The sequence below is a fragment of the Strigops habroptila genome, chromosome 6 (assembly GCF_004027225.2).
Source record: "Strigops habroptila isolate Jane chromosome 6, bStrHab1.2.pri, whole genome shotgun sequence".
Taxonomy (NCBI): Eukaryota; Metazoa; Chordata; class Aves; order Psittaciformes; family Psittacidae; genus Strigops; species Strigops habroptila.
In genome coordinates, this window is record NC_044282.2 from 8,031,201 (window position 1) to 8,045,761 (window position 14,561).

The 14,561-nt window shown below is 40.6% G+C and overlaps 1 protein-coding gene across 6 annotated transcripts in view; it reads right to left on the minus strand.

Annotated features, from left to right (window-relative positions):
* Positions 1–14,561, minus strand: part of TPD52L1 (TPD52 like 1) — a 52,293-nt gene that overhangs the window by 13,392 nt on the left and 24,340 nt on the right. For all 6 annotated transcript variants that reach the window (XM_030489953.1, XM_030489949.1, XM_030489948.1 and 3 more), the window contains exon 4: positions 1,953–2,054. In XM_030489953.1, the coding sequence (XP_030345813.1) occupies positions 1,953–2,054 (102 nt within the window). The remainder of the gene's footprint in view (positions 1–1,952; positions 2,055–14,561) is intronic.

A 14,561-nucleotide genomic window follows, 5' to 3' on the forward strand; every position in this document is an offset into this window, starting at 1 on the left:
TAATCCCACACCCTATGCAAAGCACAAACAACAGGACCTGACAAGGACCTAAGAAGCCCTGAATTGTTAATCATCCTCCCCTCTAAGATCAAGAGCCAGTGTTCGAGGTATTCTTACACCAACTCTTTGCTCAGTGCTGTAGGATCTGAAGCATGGAAGCAGCAACAGGACTTGTTCACTGAGCAGTGAGCTTGGTTTTTTGTTGGTTTTTTTTTTTACAGAAGGGAATGTTAGGAAAGAACAGAAAATGAAACAGAGGATATAACATCTCGCACATTTCTCAAAAATACAGAACACAACCATAAATGCAGGGAAGGCAGTAAGAATAAACAAAGGTAGGAAAAAGGCTTGTGAAAGCAACTCATGCAACTGGAGCCTCAGCCTGGAAAAGAGAGAACTAAGTACGACACTCCTGACTACAGAACATGGGAGACTGAAAAGTCCTTGATCAGGGTAAGTGCTACTTAGCAACAACTAAATCATCAGTGTGTTGTCAGCATTGTTCTCAGATTAAAGTCAAAACACAGCACTGCACCAGCTACTAGGAAGATAATTAATTATCCCAGCCAAAACCAGGACAGTGAAATACGATAAAACCACAGGAAATCATGAGTAGCATGAAGGACAACAGAAGGACTACACTCACTGTTTCTTGTAACAGAAGGGCCAGAAGACATCAAAGGAAAGAGCAGGAAGACTGAGAATAGTGAATGATTGAACGAAAAAACAAACCACACACTTCTTTACTACATAACCATTTGTTCATCTGGGAGACAAGAGGAGTTATGAATGTCAAAAAAGCTGATACAAGTTAAAAGACTTTTAAATGAAAGTTCAAACCTCTGTTTTAGAAAGTTTTCAGCTCTCAGACTGCTGAATACTAAAAAATGTACTAGGAAAATGTAACTGCATGCCTCCTTATTCTCATATCCATATACACGCATTTAGATGTTTAACTGTACTGAGTCAAACAATTCTCAGTTTATGTTCATACCCTAATTACAAGTCACTCTCTAGATTTCCATTTTAAACTGCAATATGAAAAAAGACACTGTAAAGCAGATATAGCAATGATGATTTTCCCTCTTTAGTTTCTCCTAGAAAAACAGTAGCACTTCTATAGAGGGTTTATTAAGCTGTACGTAAAGGTAGGTATAAAGGAGGGACTCTAAAGTTTCCTTAAGATTCAGGTTAAAAACAAAAAGGGGAAAAAACAAGTTTTAGCTGCCAAGAACTATACCCCAGTCATTTGCAGCCAAAAACCCAAACCCATATGTATTTGAAAAACTGTAAAATTGATTCATACAGCTCTTCAGATATGGTTATCTCATTCGTTATAAAATGACCAAAACCGTGAACACATACCAGTATCTCTAATAAATGTGACTAATTCTGCAGCTCAAACAATACGCTGTAGAGTTACCCATGTCCATTTATTTCGTCACAAAAAAAATCAACTCCCAAAAACACCTGAGAAATTCTGTAATGCTGCTAAGAAATTGAAAACTGAAGTGCTGGTTTGCAGTGTACAATTTCTTCATTTATGGTCTTATTCTGAGGAAATTTAAGATCAACACTTTTAAAGATACATCAACATATAAAGCCTGACATTCAGGCTGCATTTAAGTGACAGTTCTCCTGACCTCAACTCCTGTTACTTTCATCATATCTTCTTTTATAAATACAACTGCAAACCACAACTTTAATTTGTACATCTTGAAAAAGCCAATTTCAAATTGCACTTTTTCTTTTTTTTAAACCAGGACTCAAATAAGAATTATATCTTCATTTGTCACTATCCCTTCTTTTTGTTTAAAGCCAAATTATGTTACGCACTGATGACAAACTACTTGAATGTTTAAAATACTAATGCAGAAGTTAAAGAAAAGCTGACAGGTGACTTATATTTTTTGTTCTCCAAATAAGACCAGAGAAGCAGCAGATCCCTGTACCTCATATCTCCGAACTTCTTGCTGATAGCAGTTCCTACATTGCTGATAGCTGCTGTTGCTTTTTGTCCTGCATGGCTCAGGGTCTCATGTGTTTTCTTGTAACTGAAAACAAAAACCAGAACAGAAATAGTGATAAGTACTAACAGAGGCTAGAATCCCCTCCAATTAATTCCCTTTTACATTATTTCCACATCTTAAAGTCCCATCCACCAAACAGTTGAGAAACACAGTAACTGTAGCACAAAACAAATTACAAAGCTGCCTGCTTCTGCACAGCTTCCTAAGTGCAGTTTAATCCTAACGTGAGCAGAACGCACTCCAGAACAATCCTTAACTGTGTGTCTCCCCCTTCCAGCTAACACCCCTTGAGGGCAGCAGCAAAGCTTTTTGAAAGTAGAATGCAGTGATTTGTTGAATACCTGTTTGATAAAATTTCTGCATATAGAAAGTAATATTTACATCAAATAAGCATTCTTGCTGCAGATACCAACCTGGTAGCAAAATCTGCTGTCAAGAGCACAGAAAAGAATCAGGACATATACGACTCTGCCTTTCCATGCATATACATATTAGGTACATTTAACAGATACACTTCAAAATTATTTGTTGATATTTCAAATTAGACAAAATTTACCAAACCTGTTCCCAATATGCCTCAATTTTACTTTTAACAAAAATTTCTTTAAAGGAAGAAGGTTTTGGGAGAGACAGAGAAAGAAAGATAAAAAATCTAGACCACAAATGCATATTCTTAATAAGACTCAATCCTTTTAGAAGTCATTCATTGCATGTATATATATACATTCAAATTATCATCGTAATTTACTGATCCCGAATATATACTCTGACCCACAGAGACCCTTTAGTACAGTTAAGTTGCCTTCTCAGAGTAATCAATAAGCTTTTCTGCACAGATGGTTTTTTGCTGACTGAACTAACACTGAGCAAGTCAGAGGCTTCCTTCCAAGTAAATTATCTGATACTCCCAGCGATGCAGACAAGCTCGGAATTAGAAGTACTGACCTAGTAACAAAAGGAGAGCACATTATAATCAGTCTTGTATCCTGTGGTGTGTGTTGGCAGGCAAGAACTGAAGAAATGATCATGTAAAATTCAGAAATAAAATTCCACTGGTTCTAATTCTCCTTTGAACAAAATCTGTAAGACTGCAAATGTGTACCAAAATACACTGGAGATGAAGAGAAAGACCCCGCTGCCTAATTCCTGAAACAGAGTATTTTCTTCTGATTTTTAGGTATATGAAAGCAATATAACTTTGTGGATGCAGGAGGGAAAATAAGAGAAGATTAACATTTGCAATACAGCACATAACATTTTATGTCAGGTCCCCTCAGCCCTAGCAGTACCTATTGCTTAAAGCCCTCTGTTGAGGACTGTTTTACAAACCACAGGTTAGAAGGCAGATGCCATGTACTGCTCTATTCTTTCAGACAATATTCTTCCAACAATGAATTTTCCCCAACACAAATATTTTGATCTTAATGTTCCTAAACCACAAAGTATCTTACAGACTACTGATCTAACAAGTTCTAAAATTGCCGAGTGAAATGGCTCCTTCTATGAAGGTGTTTGCTTTGACTGATTAGCAAGGCAGTCTATAGGGAGCAATTTAAGACTAGCATACCAAATCTCTAGAAACCTAGAGAAAGATAAGATGAATCAATCACATACACAATGCTGAATGACAACAAGGGCTAAAACATTGCAACGGTGACAGAAGGAGCACAAATTATAACTAGAAAGGAAGGAGCACTAGTTATACCTGTTTTATTTATACTGGTGGAATAAAGAGATTGAAAAGACTGGTTTCACTGCGCTTCCTTCTCCTCAGCCAGTCTGTCCCTGGATGTTGCAAGACTGCAGCGCTCTTATTTCACTGAGGCCTCATTCTCTAGCTCAACTAGTTTAATAGCTCTGTTATTCTCTTGCTGTCAGTGGACATACTCTCATATAAACTAGGGTTGCATGAGACCCTAAACCAGACATTAATGATGCTTCGGTTAAACTCTGAGCAAGTAGCTTTCTGGTAAGTGTTGCCCATGGAAAAAAAAATAAATAATCAAATATTCTAATGCCTGTGGCATAGAAGTCTTTAGATATTTTCCTAGCAGAGAAGCTTCCTAAACGATTCAGCACAAGTGGAATTTTGCTCAGGACAAAAATGAAGGTCAAGGCTTGACTTCCAGGTCTAAAAGGTCTTTGGTATCAGAACCTATTTATGTATAGGTTGACTGTGCTTTAATGCACTGAACAGTTTACATTATTTTCAGAAGCCCTTAAGAGTAGAAATAAAGTTGTATATTCCAGGTAAAGCCTACATTTATTCATTGGAGTGAATAGCCATAATACCTACGGCTTAAGTCCCCCTAAACCACCAACTGCTCCAGCATGCCAAGTCATCTACACCACCTGTATGTTCTCATCCTTTGAGCAGCCATTGTGGGCAAGTCCTGACTGTTCAGCTGACCAGGACAAGTGACAGCATCTCAGCAGTCAGTCAGCCATTGTATAAAATAAAATCATTGATACTAAGCCTTAAGGCATAAATACTTCAGCAGAAACAAACTCGAAGAAGTCACAACACAGAGATTCAAGAATTACCACCTTCCATCCAACCCACAGTGTGCATTTTCACACAAAGATGTCATTAGGCTCTCTGCCTCTCTTACACTAACACAAAGTCAACATAACCTCTCCGAGTTTAACAGTGTTATGCCAGCAGCACTAGTGAAAGTAGAAACAGTCCACCTGATTCATGCAGTTAAGAGTAGGAATGCCTTCTCTGGTTTTGTGGCATCTAAACATATGCCATAGCACAGAAGAATTGCTGGTAGTGGCTAAAAAGGATCTTATTCCATGCTTTTCACTTAGCACTTAACAGTTAATATTTCTACTGCATTTCATACACAAGAAGGATTAAATACAGTATGTGAATTCCTGTCACAATTGTAACCTTGTTAATAAAACTCACCTGTGTCATTTTGAATGTTACCTTTTTATATGACATTAACATAAGAATTTCATCCATCAACTTCAGATTATAATTTGGTTTTTTAAATTGGGTATTTCTTTAACAAAAGCAATTGTTTATAAAACTGATGATTAGAGGTTATCATAAAGTCTCCTGATACTGCAGTTAAATTCTGATAATATGCCCAACACACTTAAAAGAAGCTTTAAAGATAACTCATATCCCCATCACTGTCAGATACTAATTAGGCAAAGTAGATTTGCAGCACATTTTGACTGCATTTTCACCTGACAGTTTACTGCATTTGGCTTGTACTATCACATGACAGCCAGGTCTCACTAGCTGATTTTTACAGCCAGTGAAAGCAAATGAAAGAACATCCCACTTCATAAAACACAACATGTGAAGAAAATAGTGTGTCATATAGAGTACAGTCAGGCAGCAGACATATAGAGAGGTCAGAGAACTGGATGTTTAAATGACTAACATCATCTGCAGACAAAGACAAGGTAATCATACTGCATGCTATTTGATCTCATCTCAACTCGGTACAGAATTGCCCTTCACATGGCAGAGTTAACCTAACCTTCCTTCATAGGTGCAACACAGGGGCTACTGACAGAAGTAGGCTACAAATATAAAATTCATATTTTGCATGGCACAGCCAACCTACTGCAGTAAATGATGAAGAACTTACATTCAGCTTCTGTAAAATTAGTACATGTGCTAATTAGCACATCTTCATTCAGCATTGTGCCTCTCCGTCAATGCTTGCTTGCAAAATCAATCCATTTGAGAAACCCTCTTCTGTGATAAAACTTACATAAGATGCAACAAAATGCAAACAATTAACAACAAAACCATACAGTAGAGCAGAGCCTGGCAGCACAAGCCATGGCCTATGGAGCTTGCTTAGTTTTCAAACCATTACTCAGCTTAAGAATGACATTTCTAGAATCAATGTAAAACATGTGGCTCTCTGAGAAGCTCTCAGCTAGAGAACTATTTTTCCTGTCAATTTTCTGGGAAAAAAACAGGGCTCAGCATTAACTAAATTATGCTAATGTTCTACTGAAATAAATGCATATATGATGGAAGATAACATGTACACAAAACATTCCGTAAGAGCATTCATATTGCCATTTTGCCCACAAATAAACTCTAAGGTGTTGTGCTTTTTTATTATTTCTTTTTTTTTTTAGTGCTCATCTGAAATTCACTCCAACTTCAAAACCAAAAAACAGATGTACTTTTTTTAGACATTCTTCCCTTTGTCAAGTATGTTAAGAATTAATTGAAACTGTGCTGGCATTTGGATGGGTACATATGCCTAAAGCAGTCAAAGGAAGTATGCCCCAGGTAGTTCCTCTCCCGCAGAGAGATGAAGGGCAGAACTGAGGGAACTGAACCTCTGCAGTTCGCAGGGGACCTGCCTGCAGCCACATATCTGCGTGCAGCACACAGAAGATGACTATTCAGTAGGCTGGAGAGAGTCACAGATCAGGAAAGGTGCCAGACAAAGGTAACAAATATTCCCTGCTGTCCTGCACTGTAGTCTTAAAAAACTTCGGAAAAATTGGGGATACAGTTGTGTGAAAGGCACTATTTGTGCAATGCAGGACAGAAGAGGAGAAGAACAAGCTGCTGTGGTATAGTTAACTTTCAGGTAGAAAAGCCACAATATGTTGGCTTAAGCACAGATGAGCTTAAGATGTTCCAGGATGAAACTTCACAGTTCATCACACCTTAAACTATGCCAATAACACTGTCTGTGTGCTCTGTGCTGTACACTAGATCAGCAAAATTATGCACATTAAACATATCCCAGCCTCTCTTTTCCTTTCTTCCCCTGCCTTTCTCCCCTTCCTCTCTTTCCTTTCGCTCTATTTCTCTCCTTTCTTTCTGTTTCCCTTTCCTTTCTTTTCCTTTATCCCTTTTCTTCCTTTTTTTCTTTTTTTCCTTTCTTTTTGCTTTTGCTTAATTTCTCTTTTACCTTTTCCTTCCATTTCTCCCTTTCCTTCCCTTTCCCCTGTCATAGAATCATAGAATAGTCAGGGTTGGAAAGGACCTCAAGATCATCTAGTTCCAACCCCCCTGCCATGGGCAGGGACACCTTGCCCTAAACCATGTGGCCCAAGGTTCTGTCCAGCCCGGCCTTGAACACCGCCAGGGATGGAGCATCCACAACCTCCCTGGGCAACCCATTCCAGTGCCTCACCACCCTCACTGTAAAGAACTTCTTCCTTATATCTAATCTAAACTTCCCCTGTTTAAGCTTGAAGCCGTTACCCCTTGTCCTACCACTACAGTCCATAAAGAAGAGTCCCTCCCCAGCATCCTTACAGGCCCCCTTCAGATACTGGAAGGCTGCTATGAGGTCTCCACACAGCCTTCTCTTCTCCAGGCTGAACAGCCCCAACTCTCTCAGCCTGTCTTCATACGGGAGGTGCTCCAGCCCTCTTATCATCCTCATGGCCCTCCTCTGGACTCGCTCCAACAGCACCATGTCCTTTTTATGTTGAGGACACCAGAACTGTACACAGTACTCCAAGTGAGGTCTCACAAGAGCAGAGTAGAGGGGCAGGATCACCTCCTTCGACCTGCTGGTCACGCTTCTTTTGATCCAGCCCAGGATACGGTTGGCTTTCTGGGCTGTGAGCACACGCTGCCGGCTCATGTTGAGCTTCTCGTCAACCAACACCCCCAAGTCCTTCTCTGCAGGGCTGCTCTGAATCTCTTCTCTGCCCAACCTGTAGCAGTGCCTGGGATTGCCCCGACCCAGGTGCAGGACCTTACACTTGGCTTGGTTGAACTTCATAAGGTTGGCATCGGCCCACCTCACAAGCGTGTCAAGGTCCCTCTGGATGGCATCCCTTCCCTCCAGCGTATCAACCGAACCACACAGCTTGGTGTCATCGGCAAACTTGCTGAGGGCGCACTCAATCCCACTGTCCATGTCGCCGACAAAGATGTTGAACAGGACCGGTCCCAACACCGATCCCTGAGGGACACCACTCGTTACAGGTTTCCAACTGGACATCGAGCCATTTACCACAACTCTTTGCGTGCAGCCATTGAGCCAGTTTTTTATCCACTGAGTGGTCCATCTATCAAATTGATGTCTCTCCAATTTAGAGACAAGGATGTCATGTGGGACAGTGCTGAACACTTTGCACAAGTCCAGGTAGATGATGTCAACTGCTCTGCCCCTGTCCATCAGTTCTGTAGCCCCATCATAGAAGGCCACCAAATTGGTCAGGCAGGATTTCCCCTTAGTGAAGCCATGTTGGCTGTCACCAACCACCTCATTGTTTTTCATGTGCCTTAGCATGCTTTCCCGGAGAACGTGCTCCAAGATTTTGCCAGAGCAAATCTCACAGAGGTGAGACTGACTGGTCTGTAGTTCCCTGGGTCTTCCAGCTTCCCCTTCTTGAAAACGGGGGTTATATTACCCTTCTTCCAGTCATCAAGAACTTCACCTGACTGCCACGATTTTTCAAATATGATGGACAGTGGCTCAGCAACTTCATTCGCCAGCTCCTTCAGGACCCGTGGATGGATTTCGTCAGGTCCCGTGGACTTGTGCATGTTCAAGTTCTTAAGATGGTCTCGAACCTGATCCTCTCCTACAGTGGGCCTAAGGTCTTCATTCTCACAGTCCCTGCATCTGCTTTCCAAGACTTTCGTGGTGTGGTCAGAGCATTTGATAGTGAAGACTGAGGCAAAGAAGTCATTAAGAACCTCAGCCTTCTCCAAGTCCATGGTAGCCAGTTCTCCTGATAGCTTCCAGAGAGGGCCCACATTGTCCCTAGTCTGTCTTTTTTTTGCTACGTATCTATAGAATCCTTTCCTGTTATCTTTTACATCCCTTGCCAAACTTAATTCTAGCTGGGCCTTAGCTTTCCTAACCTGGTCCCTAGCTTCCCGGACAATGCTCCTATATTCTTTCCAAGCCGCCTGTCCTCGCTTCCATTTTCTATAAGCTTCTTTTTTCCCTCTAAGTTTCCTCAGCAGCTCCTTGTCCATCCATGGAGGTCTCCTGGCCCTCCTGCTGCACTTTCTTCTAGCCGGGATACAACACTCTCGAGCACGTAGCAGGTGATCCTTGAATATCGACCAGCAGCCTTGGGCCCCCCTGCCCTCTAGGGCTTTATCCCATGGAACCTTACTAAGGAGGTTCCTGAAGAGGCTAAAGTCTGCTTTCTTGAAGCCCAGGGCAGTGAGCTTGCTGCATGCTCTTCTCACTGTCCCCTTTCCACCGACCCTTTCCGGGATATTTTTAATCCTGGTAATCTCAGAGACTCAAATTTACACTCAGGCCTCCCCTTTCTTTCTTACAGTTATATACATACAAAAAGATAACTATAATATACACATATGTACTTTTTGGTGCCCAATGATAATTACAGTGGGTTTTTCCCTGAGAAAATATAACATTATATTCATCGATCTGGAACAGATCACCTGACCTTGCTGTGGATTTTCCATTAGCTGAAAATTCTGGCGTAAACAAGTGGATGTGCATCTTTTGGATAAGGGACAACGAGAATAGACTAAGATAACTTCTTTCTCCAACCTTATTACTCCACCCTTCCAAATTCAAAGCCAGAGATACGTATGGAAAAGCAGCAAAAAAATTACCTTTGAAGAAGGCGTGAGCATTGCCTGATCTGACCCAGAGGTCACAAAGTCAGTGGAAGTGAGAGGCTCCCTTTACTTCCATACAGCACAGGCTTACATGTAGGTAATGCGCTTGCTAAAGCCAACATACAATTTCTTCACTTACACAACTGCTACATTTACTTGCAGATTTAGAAAAGAAAATGTGAAAAGGTGATTACACATTGCAATGAACAGAAACACCCACATTTCTTTTACTACCACTTATAACAAGGTGGGGGGGGAACATGGTATACTGAATTCCTAAAAGTCGCAGTAGGACTGTGGTTGTCCACAAATTATATTTGAGTTCCTAAGAAAATTCTGAACCCCTGGAACATTACTGTATATTTAAAGTTACACTAATGAAGACCGCAAGTACCTTAGATTATAAGTCCAAGACACATGCAGAGCAACTATTACTTTCTATATTCTCATTGCCTGGCAGAAATTTGAACTACAAAATGGTAAGTTCCCACTATTTGTGGAAACCATACAGTTGTCCTCAGGTTCCCTATCAGCAGAACTAAGCCTGCTCACATAGCTTTCAGCCAGTAGCAAATGAAAAGATCTTTATTCTGTGACTGAAGGGAAAGGCCAAGTCCATGTTGAATGCTCATCTCAAGTAATTATATGTAAAAGCAGAGCAATATTGAAACCTTCTTAAAAAGGCTTCAAAAGACAACCACCACCTGAGAAAGACCGAGGCCCCATCTTGGAGACATGCTATTTGGAGCTAGCACTTATAGTTCTCTTCATTCTGACCTCTAATTCATTACATTTTCCCTTTCTACAACAATTGACAATTTTTGTCTGTGAGGGCAAAAGATGGAGTAATTTTGAAAGCAGTGTTGTGAGATTCCTATCCTACATGGCAGTCTTGCATGGGTCCACTTTCCACTGCATCATAGGCTTCCCAAACCCCTGGCTGGAATCACCAATCATATGGGCTTTGAGACATTTCACTTCAATATACTACTACAGCCCCCAGGGAGACAATGGGTTTTCTTTAAGTTCTTTGCCATTCTAATAGTTTACTGGCCACGGCAGGACTGCTGCTTACAGTGGTCTGAACATCTGGAGTGTTGGTTTGGGGTTTCCTTTTTTCTGGGGTGGGAGAAGGGGGAAGGTTAATAGCAAACCAAACCATTTTCATGTCCCTAGAAGCTATCTCTGTAGTTACATTACTATTGCAACTATGGGTTGGAAGATTATCCACTTAAAACAGAGGAGGCTTATGCCTTCTAATGGTTGCTAACATTTCAAGGAAGAATGACAAAGTAGCTTCTGGCAACTATTAGGCTGGAGTGAGTTTCCTGATGGGTAATTTTACAGATACAACTGCTCCTTAGAAACTCAGTAGTACCGAAATATCTCCTGAGAGGACAAAACTATAATGTTCTACTGTGTTGTTTTGTTTGTTTTCCAGAGTAGTACAGAAGAGCACCAAATTAAGAGCTGAGGGACACCCAAAGCTGAAGACGGTTATGACATACATGCTCAGCAAAGGCTAGGGGTATCTAGTGAAAGTGCAAGAGGCAATGGGCACTAATTGAATTTAGGAAATACTTAAACAAAAGAAAAAGGGTTTTCACAGTAAGGGTAATTAAACACTGGAATGTGTTGCCCAGAGAGGCTGTAGAGTCTTCATCCTTGGAGATGTTAAAAATCTGACTGGATACAGTTCTGAGCACCCTGCTTTAGCTGGCCCTGCTTTGAAAGTTGGACTAGACAGTCTGCTGACAATGCTGTCAACCTCAACTATTCTGTGGCTCTGTATAAAACTAGGTCAATCTTTATAGAAGCCATCTTCTTACCTTAATGCACTATGCAGTGAAAATCTGAAGTACAGAAAGCTAGAAAGAGCTGTGGGAACCTCACTGAAGCACCGCCAATCAAGCAGCATTAACTACATAAACATACTGCATTCAGGTTACATAAAACCTTTTTCTTTTGTTGCAAAATGTTAGTTAGAAAAGCTCAATTATGGTCTTTGTAAATATCCCTGTAAAGACATTTTTTATGATTTCTTAAGCTAAAATAAATAACCTTGAAATCCGCCAACATTACCCTGCTTCCAGCATCTAAATAAGAACGAATTATCTGTGTTTAAAATACAAATAAAAAATCTGCATTGCTAGAAGCTACCTGAATATCCACCCACCTCTATTCACTGGAAACCTGATCTTTAAAAAGGTGTGTGGGGGAAGTATTCCAGTTGAATGCCTTACCACCATGAAAGCAAATTAAACTTGAGGCAATAGTTTGCTCTCCAGTTACTGATATCTTCTATAGTAGAACCCCTGGCTTCCCTAACACACAGATTATACTGAAAATCAGTGCACTGAGGAATAGTAGAGGAAATGAACAAGGAATGTGAAAAATGCATCATGATTCTGGTCATCATCATAAGTGAATGACTTTCAGGTGTATTTCATACACGGCTGAAAAATGCAAACAACATTACAGGTTTTATTTAGAGAAAAACAAAGCTGATGATAAAAAAGCTGATTTGATACATTAGAAGCTCCACATTACTGTTGCAAATGTAATGTCTTACTGCAGGTAGTTATATTGCTTTTGCATACCTTAAAGCATGAACTAATGACAAGGAAATGGATTTTCTACAGAACTGTCTGTTGAGCCTGACATAATCTTCAGTTTATGGAGGATACCAGTCCATTGACCTCCAGCTCTAGCTTTCCTTAGTATGAAAACTGTTATCTTTTTTTCCTTTTTAATAATAGGAATCCTTCAATGACAGTCATGTACATGTTAATCCTGCTTACGCTAACTCCTAAGCTACTGGTGGCCAACCATTTAAAATGAAAAGTTTCATAGTCAGAATCTCAAGTTTAAATTTAGTCATTCCAGGTGGCATCCACCCTGTGAGCCAGGTCATGAGTCTTAACTACTTGTTCAAACACACCTTACTGTTTCTGAGAAAAGTTCAGCCCTCTGCCTCTAAGTCTACTTTAACCCTAAGAATGTGTCCCTAAATGGAGAGCTTAAAAATAGGTTTAACAATAAGAGGACAAAAATTTGGTGCTTACTTGTTCTCTGTGGCTTTGAAAAGTGCCCCATTAAAGGAAAGTGGGTTTAACTTCCAGGAAAGCACAGCAGCTACAAAACCCAGAAGACTGCATGAAAGCAAAATCTGCCTCCTTAGAAACAGGTCTTTTTAAAATTTAAAAAGACTAATTGTGGATTTAGAATCTTAACATACAGGCATGTAAATATTTTGAACTTTTATTTTTTAAAACTGGCTTTTCATCCTTACTAAATCAGAGAGTCTTGGTGAGTAATGCTATTCCATTTCTATTTTGGTGCAGCAACAATGAATCACCTCTATTACTTAACACATCCATTCTGAAGAATGCTGGATTACCATGATCTGTGCTGACATCAGTGTACTGGCATGAACATCAGCCAGTATTATATAGCAGCTGGATCACGGACATCAGGGTTTTCCAGGGCACAAATGGACTTCTGCTGCTCAGTTCCACATAACTACTTGAGGATGCTCATCCGCTAATGGCTTGTTGGTTTTGAAACTGGTCTTTAAACAAAAAGTAGCAGCTATCTTTCTGATAATGTCTCCTAAGTCTCGCTATCCTTGTGGAAAATGTCAACATTGTGAAGGGAAAATGAAAAGCTGTCTTGGAATTTGCTACCAAATTTCAAGTAAAAATGAAAGCTTTTCTTTCAAAATTTTGTTAGTGACTCCCAAGTAACTAGTTCAGGTGTCTATTCTAAGGCTCAGTCTGTCTGGACTCTCCTCTCCTAGCATATGCCAGAGAACCTCACTGAGCCAGAATGCATGCCACTCTCAATGCATGTCATGCGAAACAGGACCTAGATGAGAAACTGTCCAGAAGTTAGAGACAGGAGACATACAAACTATGTTTCCTATTAAGGGGTTCATGCCTTATTGGACTCCCCATTAAAAGACAAAGAATGATTATTTTAATTGAAAAAATGTACATTTTTACTTATTTTTTGTAAGTCTCTGTCAGGTCCTTGAGTGCACCAAGAGGCACTGCAAACTCTCCCCCTCCCTGCCCCCCAACAGGTTTGGCTGCCTGGGCTCAGGGGCCAGCTCTGACACAGCACAACTGTGTGACTTTGGGCAAGACTGTGGTGACAGTGCCATGCAAGAAAGTCAGAAGCAGCCTTGTTAGGCATATCTCCACTTGCGAGCTACACTAAAGCTTAGACTGCATTTAAGCCCTTGGTCCTTGCCCAGGTTATGTTATCACTGTGCTTGTATCTGGCCAGATACCTCACTGATCTTGACTCACATATTCGACTTCCTGGCTTGACCTTCTACCTGGCTCGACCTTCTACCTGGCTCATCACTACAAACTTATCTGGAGACCTGAACTCTTGGCTTGACCTTGTTTACTGTCACTGGACCTGCTCTGCTCCCTTTGTTCAGATACTGTGGGATTGCTTCTTCATGGATGATGCCACTGCCCTGACTGCCTTGCTGTCAAACCCCAGCTCAGCTCTGCCGTACAGCAGCTCACTCCTGCTTCTCCCTAAGTGTCAAATTCAGTTGTCAATTGAAAAGAAAAAGAATTAATAATACTCATATAACTTTTCAGACAGCACTTGATGATAAGTGGGTGGTTCTTTCTACCAATGTTGCTATTAATTCAGCCCAAATAGTTTTAGAGGAACATGGCAAGTTCATATGTGTAAGCAAAAACCCAGTATGAAGCTGAGACCAGCCCCTCAGCAATTATTATGGCCTTCCTACAGCTTTGGAGTTTGTAGTTTTATTTGCCACCTCTCTTGGTGACACTTTATCAGATACAGAGCAAAGAGTAACATTACCTATCCTGGGCTTGACCTTTTTTTTTCTTTTGTGGCAGATTCAGGATAGGTCTTATCACTATGTCCACGGGTGTATTTTTAACTCCTTCCTTATGTGAGATAAAAGGCTTGCACCAGTA